This window comes from Pelophylax lessonae (assembly GCF_965119305.1).
Source record: "Pelophylax lessonae genome assembly, chromosome: 5".
NCBI classification, from domain to species: domain Eukaryota; kingdom Metazoa; phylum Chordata; class Amphibia; order Anura; family Ranidae; genus Pelophylax; species Pelophylax lessonae.
The window spans coordinates 141,371,277-141,389,166 of NC_138772.1; the positions used below are offsets into that span (position 1 = coordinate 141,371,277).

A 17,890-nucleotide genomic window follows, 5' to 3' on the forward strand; every position below is an offset into this window, starting at 1 on the left:
CATCAGGATCGGATCGCACAGTGGTTCACACTTGTGCGATCCGATCCTGTGCGAACTGTAAGATCGCACTGCGATATGCGATCAAACTGGGGGTGTCGTTAAGATTACATTGACACCCCGAGCGTATCGCATATGGCAGTGTGAACTGCCAAGGGTGCATTTGCGATGCGGGAACAGGCTGCGAATTCGCAGCCTTCCCGCTTCGCATAAGTGTGAACCAAGGCTAACAGGGGCATATGCAAATTTGTAATTATCAAATTTAACACTATGTATATAAATATAAGAAAGATCAGCACTAAATAACAAAAAATTTGAAAGTTTTGGCAAAAACAATTTTTCAGCAGTTTAAAAAATAAACTATATTTACCCTTTTGGCTTGGAATAAATATCATTGTTTTTGGATTAATTAGTTTGGCTTTGGAAAATGTGAACATATAATTAAGAAATGCTTTCTTTATACTTGGCTGATAACATTGATGGATTTTCTGTTTCCAGCTCTGTTTTCTTGGAACGTTGATGTTGCCATATTGTACTCCGTTTCATAAACTTGACTTAAATGTTAAATGTTTGTCATCAGCAGAAACAGGCCATGTTCCCCATCCAGTAAAAAAAAAAAAAAAAAAAAAAAAGATTACCATACAGAGCAAAGCATCAGGAGGGCTTAACTTTGCAGTACCACAACAAAAATAAAACAACTAATCCAAATTTTATATAGTATGTTTAAAAAGATGATTCAGTGTATTTATGGTTTTATTTTATGCACATTTTAAAATATATTTATAAATAAATAATACTTATACACTTTACATAGTATATCGAAATATTTATTTTATCAATTTAATACCGTCACTCTTTGTAAATGTCACTATTTTCAATTGAAAATCGGTAGGGTGCTATATTGCTGTACAGAGCAAAGGGGAGGAGGTGGAATAGATCACTTTTTCTGATTGACTCAAATGTTTGTTATCAGAGTTTAAGTTATTGAGCTCTGGGGGGGGGGGGGCAGAGGGCACTGCTAATGGGGGGGGGGGGCAGAGAACACTACAGGAAGAAGTGATGTGAAGGGGGCAGAGGGCACAGGAAACTGCTACTATGGGGGAAAGGAAGGGGGGCACGGAACACTACATTGGGGGGGGGGGGGGGGTGATGTGAAAGGGACAGAGGGGAAGAGAACACACTACAGTTGGGGGAGTGATGGGGTGATATGACTGAGGACACTGCTATAAGGGGAGGGGCAGGCAGAGGCCACTACAGTGGGGAGGGGGGTAATGTGAAGTGGGGGAACAGGGCACTGCTATGGGGGGGACCAAGGACAGACACTAAATGGGGAGGGTTTGTAAAGCGGGACCGAGAACACTGTGGAGGGATGTGAAGGGGGGCAAATGACACTGTTATGGAGGACAGAGGACACTACAATGTGATGGGGGGCAGAAGACCCTGCTATGAGGGGGAGAGCAGAGAACATTACAGTTAGGGGGTTATGTGAAAGAGGGCAGGACACTGATATGAGGAGGAAGAAGACACTGTATGGGGTGGGGATGAGGGTAAGAGGACACTACTGTGGGGGGATAATGTGAAGGGGAGCAAAGGACATTACGGGAGGGGGGGGGGTCAGGGCAATATGATGTTTTTTTTTTTTTGGAGGCTTGATGTTTTTTTTATTTTTAAGGGTGTAGCTTGGACAGGTTGTCCTGTTTATTTGTGGTATCGTCAACCCACATATGCCCACCCTTTAAACAGTAGATTCCAATCAGATGGCAAGTATTAAGACAACCACTAAGAACTTCACCTAACGCTTAAACATGTGCACTTGTATTTTCCAAATATGCAAATCTGTTTGCAAGGGAACAAATAGACAATGGGTTAAATAATCTTGGACTGTAGCTCCTTTGCTGAAGGTGTTTGCGCTTGTTATTTTCAGACACGCACAATGCGGTCTGTCAGTCACCACCAGTTTCAGCAGTATTGAATGACCGTTATCTTATGTCTATATCACTAAGTCTGACACTGGGTCACAGGAGTCCAATAGTAAATGTAATCATGTAATCCACAAGAGAGGTATGGCCAAAAAAAGCTTTAGCTATACATCCCTTTTAAGGGAATAAATATCAAACTAAAAAAAAAAGTAATAACGCATTTATAATTGCTACACATTTCATATAGTAATATAATGTTATTAAAAATTACTTTTCCTTTTCAATCTGCAGTGCTGTAATTTTCTGTAAAATGCAATGCAACATGGCAACCTGGAGGCATTCTGTACACAGTTGGTGTATAGAACGCACCCCCAGAAATGTAATTTCCTGCTTGTGTGATTGGCTTACTGATTTTCCCAGAAGTCCGCACTAACATACAAGTCATATTTTGGGCATCCCCTGCATAAAATGCCATTTTTGGTGAGATACCCCCAAAGGGAAATCACATCTAAAGGGATGCAAGCCCTACCACGTTCCTCATTAGAATCCTGCAAATGCAGCAACTGATTAATAAATATAAAATTACTCCCATCCACATTCATATTTCACATGGACACAGACAGACAAACAAACAGCTATTTCTTCTGAATAACAAAAGGTAGGAATCTATAACAAGGTTTGTTAAAATCCTTTTAATGTACATGGATCACTCAGAGGGGAATGTTTTTCAACAAAAGTAAAGTTACTCTTTAAATTATTAAAGATGCAAGTTTTCAGGATAGCTTAGATTCTTCCTGGTTTTATCTGCCTGAAACTCAAAGAAGGGATCTAAGTTATCCTGAAATCTTGCATCTTTAATAACTTATGTCTGTACCATTTAGTCCTTCATATTTCCTTTTATATAAAAAAAAATTCCTAGTTAAATTATTTTCACGTTTCCATTGTAAAACAAAGTTGTCTGAGTAATTCTGAAATTTTCATGCTGCATCCATATTATACAGCTCTTCCTGTAATGTTCTGGCTATTAATGTTTCCGGTCTGCAATTGCAGGGTGTCCAGATCATCGTCTTTCCTGAAGATGGCATCCATGGCTTTAACTACAGTAGAAGGTCCATTTACCCATACCTGGATTTCCTCCCTCCTTCCCGTTTACTGCCATGGAATCCATGTGTGGAGCCAGACAAGTTCCAAGATACAGAGGTAGTTGGAGGAAACAGATGAAAATATCTGCTTTATGGCATAGGCGAACTCATATGCTCGAACAGAGCTCCCCTTTTTTACCTACCATTGAAAATGGAGTGTGTATTAGAGTCTACATCTGCCAGTCACACAATGGTTGTCATTTTTGTATTGCTAGTTAAAAAAATATTTTATTTTTGTCCTCAACACCCCTGCATTCCTGTTCCTCCAGTTTTTATAAAAGAATGGATTCTTGGTCTAATCTTTTTACAGATCCTAAAATAATGAGGACCGCACTCCCTTTAGTGTTCGACCTTGGTAATAGATGGATGCTTGCAGTGACTGTCCTACATGGTGCTGTATAAACCACACTCAAATGGGACTTTAATGGAACTCCATTGCAAACATCAACACTAATTTTTTTTTGTGCAATGTAACTTCAGTCAAATAGGCAGATTGCTTTATAGATCCTGAGAACTAATGACGGGGACAATTGTTTTGGTCAAACTTTCCTTTCTATTAATTTATTACAGGTACTTATATAGTGCTGACAATTTACGCAGCGCTATACATATACACTCACCGGCCACTTTAGTAGGTTCACCTTGCTAGTACCAGGTTGGACCCCCTTTTGCCTTCAGAACTGACTAAATTTCTCATGGCATAGATTCAACAAAGTGTTGGAAACATTCCTCAGAGATTTTGGTCCATATTGACATGATACCATCACACAGTTGCTGCAGATTTGTCGGCTGCACATCCATGATGTGAATCTCTCGTTCTACCACAGCCTTAAGGTGCTCTATTGGATTGAGATCTGGTGACTGTGGAGGCCATTGGAGTACAGTGACCTCATTGTCATGTTCAAGAAACTAGTTTGAGATAATTTGAGCTTTGTGACATGGTGCATTATCCTGGTGGAATTAGCCATCAGAAGATGGGTACACTGTAGTCATAACGGGATAGACATCAGCAACAATACTCAGGTAGGCCCTGTTGTTTAACCACTTCCAGCCCAAGGACATCATATGACGTTCTGGACTTTGAGTGGAGATATCTGGATGATGCCTGCAGCTGCAGGCATCATTCAGAAATCATCTTTTGCAGCCAGCGATTCCCTGCACCATAGGAAACAATCATAGCGATAGTTAAGCCACTCGAACGATAAGGTGGCGGGAGGGGACGGAAGTTCACCATAGAGAATGCAGAGAACCAGATGGTCTTTGGCAGTCTCTCTGACTCTCGGAGGCCCAGGCACGACGTTGTGATGTACCATCCAACCTGGCAGTTGTAAATACTGCTGTGTTCTCGGCTGGAAAAGATGAGATCGTGTTTTTTTTTTTTAATCTCAGTCTTTCCGGCCTAGAGGAGAGATGTGGGGACCTATAGACGCCCACATCTCTCCATTAGGAGGACCTGTCATGCCCTATTCTTATTACAAGAGATGGTTACATTCCTTTTAATAGGAATAAAAGTGATAAAAAAAATAAAAAATAAAACAAATGAAAGGGAAAGTTTAAAAGTATAAAAATAAACAAAAAATGAAAGCGCCCCTGTCCCTGCTTGCAGAAGCCAACACATATGTTTGTTGCGCCCACATATGTAAACGGCATTCAAACCACACATGTGAGGTATTGCCTTGTGCACAATTTTAAAGCATGAAATGTTAAGTATCTATTTACTCTGCGTAACATCATTTTTCACATTATACAAAAAAATTGGGCTGTTTTGTGGGGTTTTTTTTTATTCGTTGAAACAGTTTTTCCAACAAAAACGTGTTTGAAAGTGCCGTGTGACATAAAAAGTTGCAATGACTGCCATTTTATTCCTGAGGTTCTCTGTTAAAAAACCATATATAATGTTTGGTTCTGAGTAAATTTCTAGCAAAAAAATTATAAATTTTACATGAAGGAGAGGAGTACCAGAATTAGGCTGGTATGGAAGTGGTTAAACAATGCTTAATTGGTACTAAGGGGCCCAAAGTGTGCCAAGAAAATATCCCCTACACCATTACACCACCAGCCTAAACCGTTAATACAGGGCAGGATGGATCAATGCTTTCATGTTGTTTATGCCAAATTATGACCCTACCATCTGAATGTCGCAGCTGAAATTGAGACTCATCAGACCAGGCAAAGTTTATCCAATCTTCTATTGCAGTGCTTGACAAATTTGTTTGAAATCTAGGAGCCAGCTAAAAAAGTCAGATTTTTTTCACGAATGCCGAATGGCTGGCTTCTGTTGGACCAGCTGCCATAGACACAGGCCGAATGGCGGGCAGTTTTTAATGAACCGGCTGATGTTCCCTGGCATTTGACCCGTGTGTACTTGGCTTGATGGTGTGATGAGCAGTGGCTCACTAGGGAAGGACAGTGCAGGAAGTTGGAGACAATAGGAGATCTAGTAACTCATGCCACCTTTCACACGTCCACCTCCGTTAAGCGGAATCTGCTTGCTCAGCTGGGATTTCTTCGCTAAGGTTGATGACAGGTCTTGTCTGCTTCGCTATACAGAAAGAACATGGACACAGTCCCGCTTTACTCTATGAGGCAGTCGGATGGAAATGGACTGCCTGTCCATTTAAATTTTATGCCATCTGATTCGATCTGACTGTTTTTGGCCAACAGGATCGGATGGTGGCGGTTGTCAGCGGGCATCCGCCACTCCATAAAGGAGACTAGAGGGTCCGATCAGGTCTGCCTGAAAAACTGACAAGCGAATCTAATCAGATAGCCCGTGTGAAAGGAGCCTTGACAGGGAGAGAATAAAAAATAAAAAAATTGAATTTAATGGAAAAAAAAATAGAAAAACTGTTTCCATCCCTGTCCACTCACCGGTAAGGACAGGGTGCCAGATGAAGCCCTCAACATCTTCATCCTTTTCTTTGAGCAGTGAGAAAAGGCAGGGGAAACCCTCAGCGCCGCCAGTGACTGCTTGTTGCAGCCCCGGCCACCACAAGAGGGCACCAGTTCCCCAATGTAAGCGTCTCACTACAGTGAGCCGCAATGTCGTGGCCTCAATTACCGGCCGGTGAAACATAGTACGTGCACCCGCGGGTGGGGACCGCATGGGGACAGCAGACATCCCAACTTGCTAAAACTAATTTTATTGAGGTGGCAAACTCATTTCAGGGAGGTGGCAATCCGCGCCCCCCTCCCGTCCCCCCACCAATTTAACACAATTAGAGGAGGGTCAAATGAAATGCAACCAGTATACAGAGGTTTACTTCTTCTGAGAGATATTAAAAGAACACTCTAACCACCATGACCACTTCAGTGATTTGAAGTGGTCATGGTGGTAGGAGTCAGAAACACTGCACATGCTGGGATATTTACAAATATGTGCTAGGGGCTAGTTGCACCCCTAGTGATTTACTGCTGGCTGGTACTGCTAGTGGATACTGCTGGCGGGTACTGCTGGTGGGTACTGCTGGCTGGTACTGCTGGTGATTACTGCTAACTGGTACTGCTATGGTTACTGCTGATGGGTACTGCTGGTGGGTACTTCTGGCTGGTACTGCTGGTGGGTACAGCTGGCTGGTACTGCTGACTGTTACTGCTGTGGGTAATGCTGGCTTGTATTGCTGTTGGTACTGCTGGCGGGTACTGCTGGCTGACTGCTGTGGGTGCTGCTGGCTGGTACTGCTGGCGGGAACTGCTGGCGGGTACTGCAGTGGGTACTGCTGGCTGGTACTGCTGATGGGAAAAGCTGGCAAAGAGTGATAAGAGTGGCACTAGTGGAAGCCTGCAGAGCCTATGCTTCCTGTATTTCTCGGTCTCCTCACAGGCGGAGTTCATTTTGATATCACTCTGCCTCTGACTGGTCCGTGTCCGCTCCGCTTTGGAAAGCAGCCACAGACACAGTCCTGCTCTCCTTTAAGGGGAAATCAGATAGAAACGGACTGCCTGTCCATTTCCATCCGATCTGCCGGACGGATGAGAAATAGGACCACCATAGAGGGTCCTATCAGATCCACCTGATCGGACAGCCCATGTGAAAAGACCCTAACTGAAACTGAAAAGTGCAAAATCTGGCATAGCTGTGCATGGTAGCCAATCTGCTTCTGAAAAAACGAAAGTTGAAGGATTAAAAGAGGTGCATGGAAGCCAGCCAGTCCCCAGTCTGATGTACTCCCCCTCCAGTCTGCCACCAACCAAGTAGACCTGTCTCATGATATAAAGAATGTAACCAGGGATGGAGGCGCCTTGCCTACAGGCTGGTGCCTCATATTAAGTCCCACCGTGCGATTTTTGTGCGTTTTTGGTGGATGCAGTCTGATTTGACCTCAGTTTTTTCATATACAGGGATGAAGACCAATAGCATGACCTGCTTGTCTCATGTAAAGTCACAAATATTTTATGAAAGTAGGGATGAAGGCACTGTGCTTTACAGGCCAATGCCTCATATAAAGTCCCAATCTGTGTTTTATACTGTATCTACCAAGGGGATGGAGGTGTAATGCTTCTCAGCTGGTCCTTTCCAGTTTGTACCATCGCTACAACTTCGCTATTTGAGTTTTGATATAATAGACCAGTCATGGATGGGGGTGGGTTAGGGGATGTTTGGGCTGTCTCCCTCCCACCTGTTCCCCATCCATCCATTAGCAGCCACGTGCTTCCATTGTGGAGACACTCAAATTGGAAAGTGTTAGGACTGCAGGTAAAACAGGGTGCTGTGTAGTGGCCCTGCAGCTTACACATGCGTTTGCAAATGCGTGTCAACTAAACCCCTGTTCTTTATATCATGAGAAAGGTCTACTTGGTTGGTGGCAGACTGGAGGGTGAGTACATCAGACTAGGTACTGGCTGGCTTCCATGCACCTCTTTTAATCCTTCAACTTTCATTTTTTTCTGATACAGGGATGTAGACGCTGGGCATTACCTGCTGAGGTCTCACTTAAAGTCCCACATAGCCTACATTGTTTATGCCAATCAGCTTCTAACTTGTTCAATTAAGTGTTGACAAAAAAACTGGTAGATGATTGACTACCATGCACAGCTGCACTAGATTTTTCACTCTCCAGTTTTAGTAAATCAGTCTCATTGAGTGTCTTGGTTGCTCTCTGGCTTGCATTATTGAAATGTGAAGTCTTAAGCCTAGTTTTTTTTCATTCAACCAGACAGGACTGAACAAAAAAAAAAACCGACAGCTCTGGAGGAGCCGCTGTAATAACAGTCTGATGTTCATACAGCAATCTCCCCGGCTGTGCTATTGTGTTCTGACAAGGGGATGCCCCCCTCCACCAGAACACTCTGGTCCAATGGCTGAGAGCACTGATTTGGAGCCAATCAGCAGACCTTTTTCTTCATGCCCCTTGAACAAAAGCCAGCTGAACAACCAGCTTCTGTTGGACCGACTGCTGTACACATGGGCCGAACGTCGGACAGTTTCCAGTGAATCGGCTGATGCTGCCTGACATTCGGCCCCTGTGTACTAGGCTGTAGATTTTAGAGAGTGGTTGTATGGCCAGGCATGCTTCAACCACCCTTGGGTTAAAATATCTTCAGTGCACAACAGAGGTTTCTTTTACATTGTAAACATGTTTTTTTAGGGGACTAGTAAATTGTATGGAGAGGAGAACCCGCCATACAGGATACCAGGAAACTGCCAGCGTTGGTTTATTGGTGGATACTGGGGTAGTACTTGTTTGATTTGACTCTTTCACCTCACAGCAACTGATGGCCCTGTTATTATCTGCTTTTTGGATTTGAGACTGTCATCTCCTATCTGTAGGCACCTATTGAGACCTATTGAGCAGCATTCATTTTCCCAGAACACTGGCCTGGTGCACAAAAACATTATCAGCTTGATAATTAGACACAATGTGGGTCTTCCTCAGTATGATTTACATTTGCTAGAGTAAACCTTGCATATTATCACTATTTTCTCCTCGGAAAATAAGAAATTGTAGGAAGCAGCTGGATATTATCAAGTATGCAGAACCGTATTAAAGGCTGAGATTGTACAAGCTGTAAACACACTTCAGAAGCTTTAATTCAGTGACAACATGTTTGCTGATGTCATTATCAACATCAAAAGGAGTAAGTACTTTACAAGCTCAATGAATTTAGTTGGATTTCAAGGCTGTACTGTTGATTTTGTTTAAGTAAGTGCAGATAAAAGAGATACGGACAAGCTCTTATATGCGGTGAATGAATCTTTGGTGCTTTTTCCTGAGTGCCAAAATAATTAAATGCTTTATTCTCATTGGACTATTGGAGACTCTAGTCTATAGATATTGTATCATTTTGTCATTATGCTTATTGATTTGGGCCAGTGCACAGCAAATGGATGCATAATCCTAACACAGGTCGATTAGCCCCTTAAGTATATTAATGTATTATTTTCTGTGCAGTACACAAGTATTACACAAGTATTAATTGAAGTGTCTACTTTGTTTTGTACTGCTGGATGTTGTGTCTATGACCTGTAGCTTTGCTGGCCATAATTATTTGATGTACCTCCCTTGACAGGCTACCTAATCACCTAATCAACTAGAAAGAACTAAAATCCTATGACTGAATGGGATGGGGCAAGGACAGTCAGGCTGAGGAGGAAAGAGTTGGATGATGCTGAACGTCCTCCAGCCTGGAAATTAGGCTTTATCTAACTTGCTGCATCTTTCAATGCACATTGTGAGAAGCTTACTGTGTGCAGTGTAGTCGTAGTAAGTGATTTTGATACAGGAGAGGAGCTTGTACACCTGTGCAAGACTGAAGGTAAGGCAGGAGTTTCGCTTTAAAGTGTTACTAAACCCAGTACCCTGCATTCAATATATCTGGTCTCCCACATTACACAGAAAAGGAAATGCAATTATTTTAGTAAATATAAACTGCTAAATACCTTTTCTCATCAGCAGTATTTAGCAGTCTTGTGGCTTCTATCAGTTTCTGGTAAAGCTTGTAGGAGGGGGTTTTCATACTGCACTGAGCTGTCCTATCAGGATCCAGGACCCCTGACCCTCTGTCTGGACAGTGCTGATTGGCCCTGTGCTGATCACATGCACTCTCCAAAAAAAAAAAAAAAACACTCTCTAGCAATACATACCAAACTGAGCAAGTACAGCCTGACTCCAAAAGTTCTGTGTTATCCATACATGTTTGGAGACAATGCAAGAAGGGGAGAATCTGTGCATACAGGATCAAACAGCCTTTTTACACAATGCAGGGGATTAACCCCTTAGGTTCTACAGTGAGTATAACAGGCATGCTTTACGGCATATACAGACTGATTTTACTGTTGCGGGTTTAGTAACACTTCAAGTTGCCCCTAAACATTGGATCATAGTTTCCAGGTGTAACAATTTTTGGCTGGATCATTTGATCATGATTTGTTTTATTAGTGGATGTTTATGAAAGTCCAGGCTTTAAAACAATAGAGCAGTTTTGTCTGATCATAGGTATGTAAGAGTAGGTTGATAGGTTGGTCGTCAAGCCCTTTGTTTTCCGTCCTCATTGGGCACTAAGCAAAGGTCACATGAGAGGCTCACCACGGGGTGGGTTCTTTGGGCTACATCAGAAGTTGAATGGGATCACTAACCCTTGCATGTGGAGTAACACTTCACCCGAAGGCTTTCTCACCAAAGCCCGGGACCAGGTGGAAGCCACGGTTATATGAAGAGTCAAAAATGAAGGTGGCCTCCCAACTCAGATGAGCCACATGTGCATAGTAGCCAGTGTACAGATTTCCTCCTTAAGCTGCTTCATCCCATGTCCTACACACTTGTACTGATGTATTTGTTGCATTCGGATTTGTTGCATACAAGTTGAGCCTCTGCCCACTCTACCAGTCAGCGTACCTCTGTTACCTCACTCCCAGTAACAAAATGGGATCCCACTGTGCACATAGCGCAGACCTCATGCATGTTCTCACCGAACTCTTCTCTTCCCGTACCTAGTGACTAAGACTAGATCTCTGTAGCGCTAGTCCACTCCCAGAGACTGGCAGAGATGGATAGCTAGGGAGGGAGTCAAAGAACCGACCCCCCTCACTACCAGAAAACCTGTCACCTAACCAGGTACCATGCCAATGACTGGTTGTTGTTCTTCCTTCTTGTCTTTTTGAATAAACCTCTGTCGTAGTGATGTTACACATACCCCATTTATGGTTATGGACCCAAGTTCTCTAGCAATACGCCAAGACCCCACATGCACCCCTTTGGTAACCTTAGACCAGGCTCTGAGCAGTTGAATCCACTTTTAATGTAAAATTGGCACAACACATATAACATGCAATAACTACTTTCTCCCAACTATACCCAACTGTGGCTGTCCCAGGTTACCTGCACATTCCATGCTTAGCAATGATCGAACAGAGAAGGCCGTGTTCTTGGGGTTTACCAGTGAATTGGCGGACCACATGTCCCAGCAAGTCCCTAGTTGCATATGTTCCCAATGCATTTTTCCAAGCTTTCCTCTGAGCCCCTGCCTACAAGTACTTTCCCTGGGACAATCTTTATTCCTGTTTCCCTAAACAGGTGCATTTGCACCTGCAAAACGTTGTAAGATGGCTGGATTTTACATACATCTCTGGCGCTAGTTTTATTACACAGAGCAATAATATTGTCCATTAAAGTCTAACCAGGTGAAAAGCTCCACATTGTGACACCCTTTGGCCCGGGATGTCTTCTGCAATCTGAAGTCATCTATATGTATGTTAATTACAAATAGGTTGATTTCTTAAAGTATCACAGAATTTTATTTAATTGGAGAACATATGTAATTGTATCTAGATTTTAGTAAAATATTAGCCAGATAATTGTATAGCACATTAATCAAATGAAAGTTCAATTGCTTGTTTTCATGTACTTTGTCCTCTCTTATTCAGGTTCTCCAGCGGCTCAGTTGCATGGCACAGGGAGGAAGAATGTTTGTGGTGGCAAACCTAGGAACTAAAGTGCCCTGTGAGCATGTGGACCCTAAGTGCCCACCTGATGGGAGGTACCAGTTTAACACAAATGTAGTGTTTAGTGACAATGGTACACTATTAGCCAGCTATTTTAAACAAAACTTGTATTTTGAATATGGATTTGACACACCTCCGCATGTCCAACATGTCGTATTTCATACCTCCTTTGCTACGTTTGGCCTTTTTACTTGCTTTGATATGCTATTTTATGAACCAGTTGTGACTCTTATTGAAAAACATCAAGTGAAACACCTAGTGTACCCAACAGCTTGGATGAACCAATTGCCACTTCTGTCTTCCATTCAGATTCAGAGAGCCTTTGCCACTGGGTTCAACGTTAATATTCTAGCTGCTAACATCCACCACACAACTTTGGGTATGACTGGAAGTGGAATATTCAGTCCAATGGGCTCTTCATACCACTATGACATGGACAGTGAAAATGGTCAGCTTATTATCGCCAACCTTCCAGTGGATCCATCAGAAGGGCTGTGCCCAGGGGATGAAGATCAGGTGTCATGTGTGAAGAGTGAGACATTCAAAGATAATGTCTTCCCTACTAGTTCTCAGACATGTCACTTAGAGGACAGAAAAGAACATTGTGGAGGATCAGCTTTGGAAGATGCATCGTTTCATTCAGAGATGATGTATGACAACTTCACTTTTATCCCCCTGCTTACAAGTGAAGGAATAGTACAAGTGTGTGCTCAGGCGCTCTGCTGCTATGTGACTTATCATAAACAGAATACCTCCAATGAGCTGTATGCTTTGGGGGTATTTGATGGTCTGCACACTGTTCATGGTCAATACTCCCTTCAGATTTGTGCCTTGGTGAAATGTGGGGGTCCAAATATCACAATGTGTGGACAGGAGGTGACTGATGCAAGTAGTATCTTGACCTTTAAGCTTTGGGGCAATTTCAGTACGAAGTATGTATTTCCCATGATTGTTACATCAGGAGTCACCCTACAGTTACCTGACCACTGGGGCTGGAGGGATAATAACTGTTACATGAACAAAAGAGGAATGGATATGGGATTAGTGACAGCGGCATTGTATGGGAGATACTATGAAAGAGATTAGTCTCTATATACAGTAGCTCACAAAAATGAGTACACCCCTCACATTTTTGTAAACATTTTATTATATCTTTTCATGTGACAACACTGAAATTACACTTTGCTACGATGTAAAGTAGTGAGTGTACAGCTTGTATAACAGTGTAAATTTGCTGTCCCCTCAAAGTAACTCAACACACAGTCATTAATGACCAAACCGCTGGCAACAAAAGTGAGTACACCCCTAAGCCAGAATGTCCAAATTGGGCCCAAAGTGTCAATATTTTGTGTTGCTACCTTTTTATTTTCCAGTCCTGCCTTAACCCTCTTGGGCATGGAGTTCACCAGAGCCTCACAGGTTGCACTGTAGTCCTCTTCCACTCCTCCATGATGACATCACGGAGCTGGTGGATTTTAGAGACCTTGCGCTTCTCCACCTTCTATTTGAGGATTCCCCACAGATGCTCAATAGGGTTTAGGTCTGGAGACATGCTTGGCCAGTCTATCACCTTTACCCTCAGCTTCTTTAGCAAGGCAGTGGTTGTTTTGGAGGTGTGTTTGGGTCATTATCGTGTTGGAATACTGCCCTGGGGCCCAGTGTCCAAATGGAGGGAATCATGCTCTGCTTCAGTATATCACAGTACATGTAGGCATTCATGGTTCCCTCAACGAACTGTAGCTCCCAGTGTCAGTAGCACTCATGCAGCCCCAGACCATGACACTCCCACCACTATGCTTGACTGTAGGCAAGACACACTTGTCTTTGTACTCCTCACCTGGTTGCTGCCACACACGCTTGACATCATCTAAACCAAATAAGTTTATCTTGGTCTTGTCAGACCACAGGACATGGTTCCAGTAATTCATGTCCTTAGTCTGCTTGTCTTCAGCAAACTGTTTCTTGTGCACCATCTTTAGAAGAGGCTTCCTTTTGGGACGACACCCATGCAGACCAATTTGATACAGTGTGGAGCAATGGTCTGAGCACTGACAGGTTGACCTCCCACCCCTTCAACCTCTGCAGCAATGCTGGCAGCACTCATATGTCTATTTCCCAAAGACAACCTCTGGATATGACGCTGAGCACGTGCACACAACTTTTTTGGTTGACCATGGCAAGACCTGTACTGAATGGAACCTGTCCTGTTAAATTGCTGTATGGTCTTGGCCACCGTGCTGCAGCTCCATTTCATGGTCCTGGCAATCTTCTTATAGCCTAGCCCTAGGCCATCTTTTTGTAGAGTAACTTTTTTTTTTTTTCAGATCCTCAGAGAGTTCTTTGCCATGAGGTACCATGTTGAACTTCCAGTGACCAGTATGAGAAAATGAGAGCGATAAAACCAAATTGAATACACCTGCTCCCCATTCACACCTGGGACCTTGTAACACTAGCAAGTCATATGACATCGGGGAGGAAAAAATGTCTAAATGGGCCCAATTTGGACATGGTCACTTAGGGGTGTACTCATTTGTTGCCAGCGGTTTAAAGCTGTGTGTTGAGTTATTTTGAGGGGATAGTATATTTACACTGTTATACAAGCTCTACACTCAATACATTACATTGAAATATTAAAGTGAAATTCTAGCCAAAACTTTTTTTCTCTTTCGTTCATTGACGGACACAGCTCTTGGTATTCATAACCACTGGGTTATACTGCCCCCTACAGGAGTAGGACACTAGGCAGAAAGAAATTCTGGCTACACTCATGGGTAGCCCCAGGGGGTATACTCCCTCTCTCTATAGCAATTTTTGTTCTGACTAGTTCCTTGCTGGGATCTTTGGTCCTGGTAATTTTTTCTTTTTAGATAGAATTTTTTTTTCTCCTTGATTTTACCTGTGAGATCTACATACAACAGCCAGACTGGGTGAAGGGCTGGATAATCTAGATCCAGTGGTCATCCCAGTCTGGCCAGCAAGCTTGCGCAGACCTTAGCTCCGCGCTAGTTCGGCCGCGACATAGCCCCACTGGACGGGGGCTGGCCTGTAAGTTAAATAGCTCGCAATGTTGCATACGACCGGGTCTCGGCCCGAGTCGCAGTGTTCCTCCTGGCTGACAGTCCGCCCATTTGGATGGAGAGGGGTTCTGTCTGGAGCAGTACCCACCTGGTTTCTGGTATGGTTAGTAGCTGTCCCCCCATTACCCCTGGAGGGTTTTATGGTGGACGTGGGCCCCTCTTTGGAACAGTCGGACCCCCGGGTTCCCCTCCTTCCCACAGGCACCCCCCCTTGCCGATTCCCTTATCCTGCCCCCCACCCCTTCCACATACGCTGGTGCTGTTTGGGTGGTCTGGTCATTTTCCTGGGATAGGGCTGGGGGATGCGCTGCCGGCAACCGGACGATCGACTGTGCAGGGGGTTGTAACTGGTGGGGGCTTCCCCGGCCTGCCTCGATCTGTCCTTGAGGCCTGGTCTCCCAATCCTAGATCCCTGTATGCCTCGTAGCGCTGCCCGTGGCCACCATTTTGTTGTAGCCTGTGTGTTCTTTACACGGCGGCCATGTTTGTGTAGTCCAGTGGCCATTTTGCTGTGGTTTGCCATGGAAAATAGTGGCAGCCATGACAGTGGATCCCTGTGGGTGATTCCTGGATCATTTTACGTCCTTATCGCTGCACGTGTAGTGCAGATTATCCGGGTGGCTGCAGGTGCTTGTCTCTGTGGGTGGCGAGTCTGGTGGGGTCCTTTCCCTCTCTGCTGACGATCATTGGTGCTTTGTGCCTGGCGACCGAATGGTGCTACCAGTGCAGTGGGGGTTGTCCCTTAGCACTGTTTTACACTTTTTTGTGGGGTTCCCTGGTGACTCATGGAGTCTTTGGGGTACATTTCCCCAACTAATCCTCTCTGAGGCTGCGAGGCCCTCCAGGTCCCAACCATCCATCCATGCACTGACAGCGGTCCTGTAGTCCCTTTGTTTCCCAGGTGGAGTTGGCTTGCGGGCAACGGGCTAGCAAATATACCCCCCCCCCCCCCGCCTTCTCCTGCCTCATCTGTCTGATCAGATCCTGAATATGATTCGACCACCGGGGATGTGGGTCACCCTGCTGGGTCTGCAACCGCGCACCTAGAATCCTCTGATAATGAGGATGATTCCTCCACCTCTGCGACCGCAAAGAAAAAGGCGCTGGTGGATACACTGATTGTATCTGTGCGTAAGACCCTGAAGATGGAGGACGCAGCTGAAGCTGCGACGGAGGCGCAGGTTCCCTTTAGCACTCACAAGACATCCAGAGTGGCAAAGGTGTTTTCTTTCCCTGCCTATTTGGACAGAATTGTCGCTAAAGAGTGGGGACAACTAAAGTGGTCTCAAAGCGCTTTACTAGGTGTTACCCCTATGAGAAGTGGACTGTGCCGCCGGTGGTGGACACTCCTGTTTCCAGATTAAACAAGGCAGCCATGGTTCCTGTTATAGAGTCCCTGGCCTTTAACCACTTTAAGACCGGGCCTATTTCTGACACTTGTTGTTTACAAGTTAAAACCAGTTTTTTTTTGCTAGAAAATTACTTCGAACCCCAAAAAATGATATATTATTTTTTTTAGCAGAGACCCAGGGGAATAAAATTGAGATCGTTGCAATATTTTTTATCACACCATATTTGCGCAGCGGTCTAACAAACACAATGTTTTTGGAAATAAATTCACTTTTTTTAAATAAAAAAATAAGAAAACAGTAAAGTAGCCCAATTTCTTTCTATAATGTGAAAGATAATGTTACGCTGAGTAAATAGATACCCAACATGACATGCTTCAAAATTGTGCACGTTCGTGGAATGGCGACACACATTGGTATTTAAAAATCCCCATAGGTGACACTTTAAAAATTTCTACAGGTTACCAGCTTAGAGTTACAAAGGAGGTCTAGGGCTCAAATTATTGCTCCTGCTCTAACGATCGCGGCGATACCTCACGTGTGGTTTGAACACGTTTACATATGTGGGCGGGACTTGCGTATGCGTTCGCTTCTGCGCACGAGCTAATGAAGACAGGGCGCTTTAATTTTTTTTCCTATTTACTTTATCTATTATTTTTTATTTTTACACAGTTTTTAAAAAAAAAAAAAAAATTGATAATTTTTACTCCTATTACAAGTAATGTAATAGAATTAAGCATGACAGGACCTCTTTAATGTGAGATCTGGGGTCAAAAAGACCTCAGATTTCACATCTACACTAAAAAAGAAAAAAAAATTGTCTCTTTAAACCCGTTGCTAGGAAACAACGTTTGACATCACTTCGGTCCTCCAATGCCATAGACACGAGTGAGGGCTATATTGCCCTCACTCGACTTCCTGCCTGTGAAGAGAGTGGACTGGATCGTTTTCCCCACTACGGTGGGCCGGTAAGCGAGGAAAACTACTAGGAAGCAGGGGGGGGCACCTCTCCCGCCACCCATAAGGGTGATCCCACAGCGAATCCGCCACTGGGACTACCCTTATGTGAAAGAGGACTGCTGGCAGTTTAAAAAAGCTATCTGCTGCCATAACCCCAGTATTTAACGTCAAAATACCGACGTATAACGACGTATACTGGGCGGTCCAGAAGTTGTTAAGGATCCGGCTGACTGGAAGCCAGAGGCGGAGGCTGTGGCCTGCCATTTGTACACTTTGGCTGGTTCAGCAATGAGGCCAGTTTTCACCATTGCACTAGTGTCGCAAACTCTGACCGAGTGGGCTAAGCTCTTACGCTGTGACCTGGAGACGGAACAGCTCCCCCCTGCCTTTGCTGAGCTGGTGAGCCAGCTGATCCAGGGGCTGAAGTTTTTCTGTGATGCCTCTTTAGGTGTGGCTCTTCTGATGGCTCGCCTCTCTGTTTTGGCAGTGGTCCTGCGGCGTGTCT

General features: G+C 44.1%; 1 protein-coding gene across 1 annotated transcript in view; it reads left to right on the forward strand.

Moving 5' to 3' along the window:
• Nucleotides 1-13,088, forward strand: part of BTD (biotinidase) — a 58,979-nt gene extending 45,891 nt beyond the window's left edge. The window contains exons 4-5 of the mRNA XM_082259481.1: nucleotides 2,967-3,116; nucleotides 11,922-13,088. Coding sequence (XP_082115607.1) covers nucleotides 2,967-3,116; nucleotides 11,922-13,085 — 1,314 coding nt within the window. The 3' untranslated portion in view covers nucleotides 13,086-13,088. The remainder of the gene's footprint in view (nucleotides 1-2,966; nucleotides 3,117-11,921) is intronic.
• Nucleotides 13,089-17,890: the final 4,802 nt, after the last annotated feature.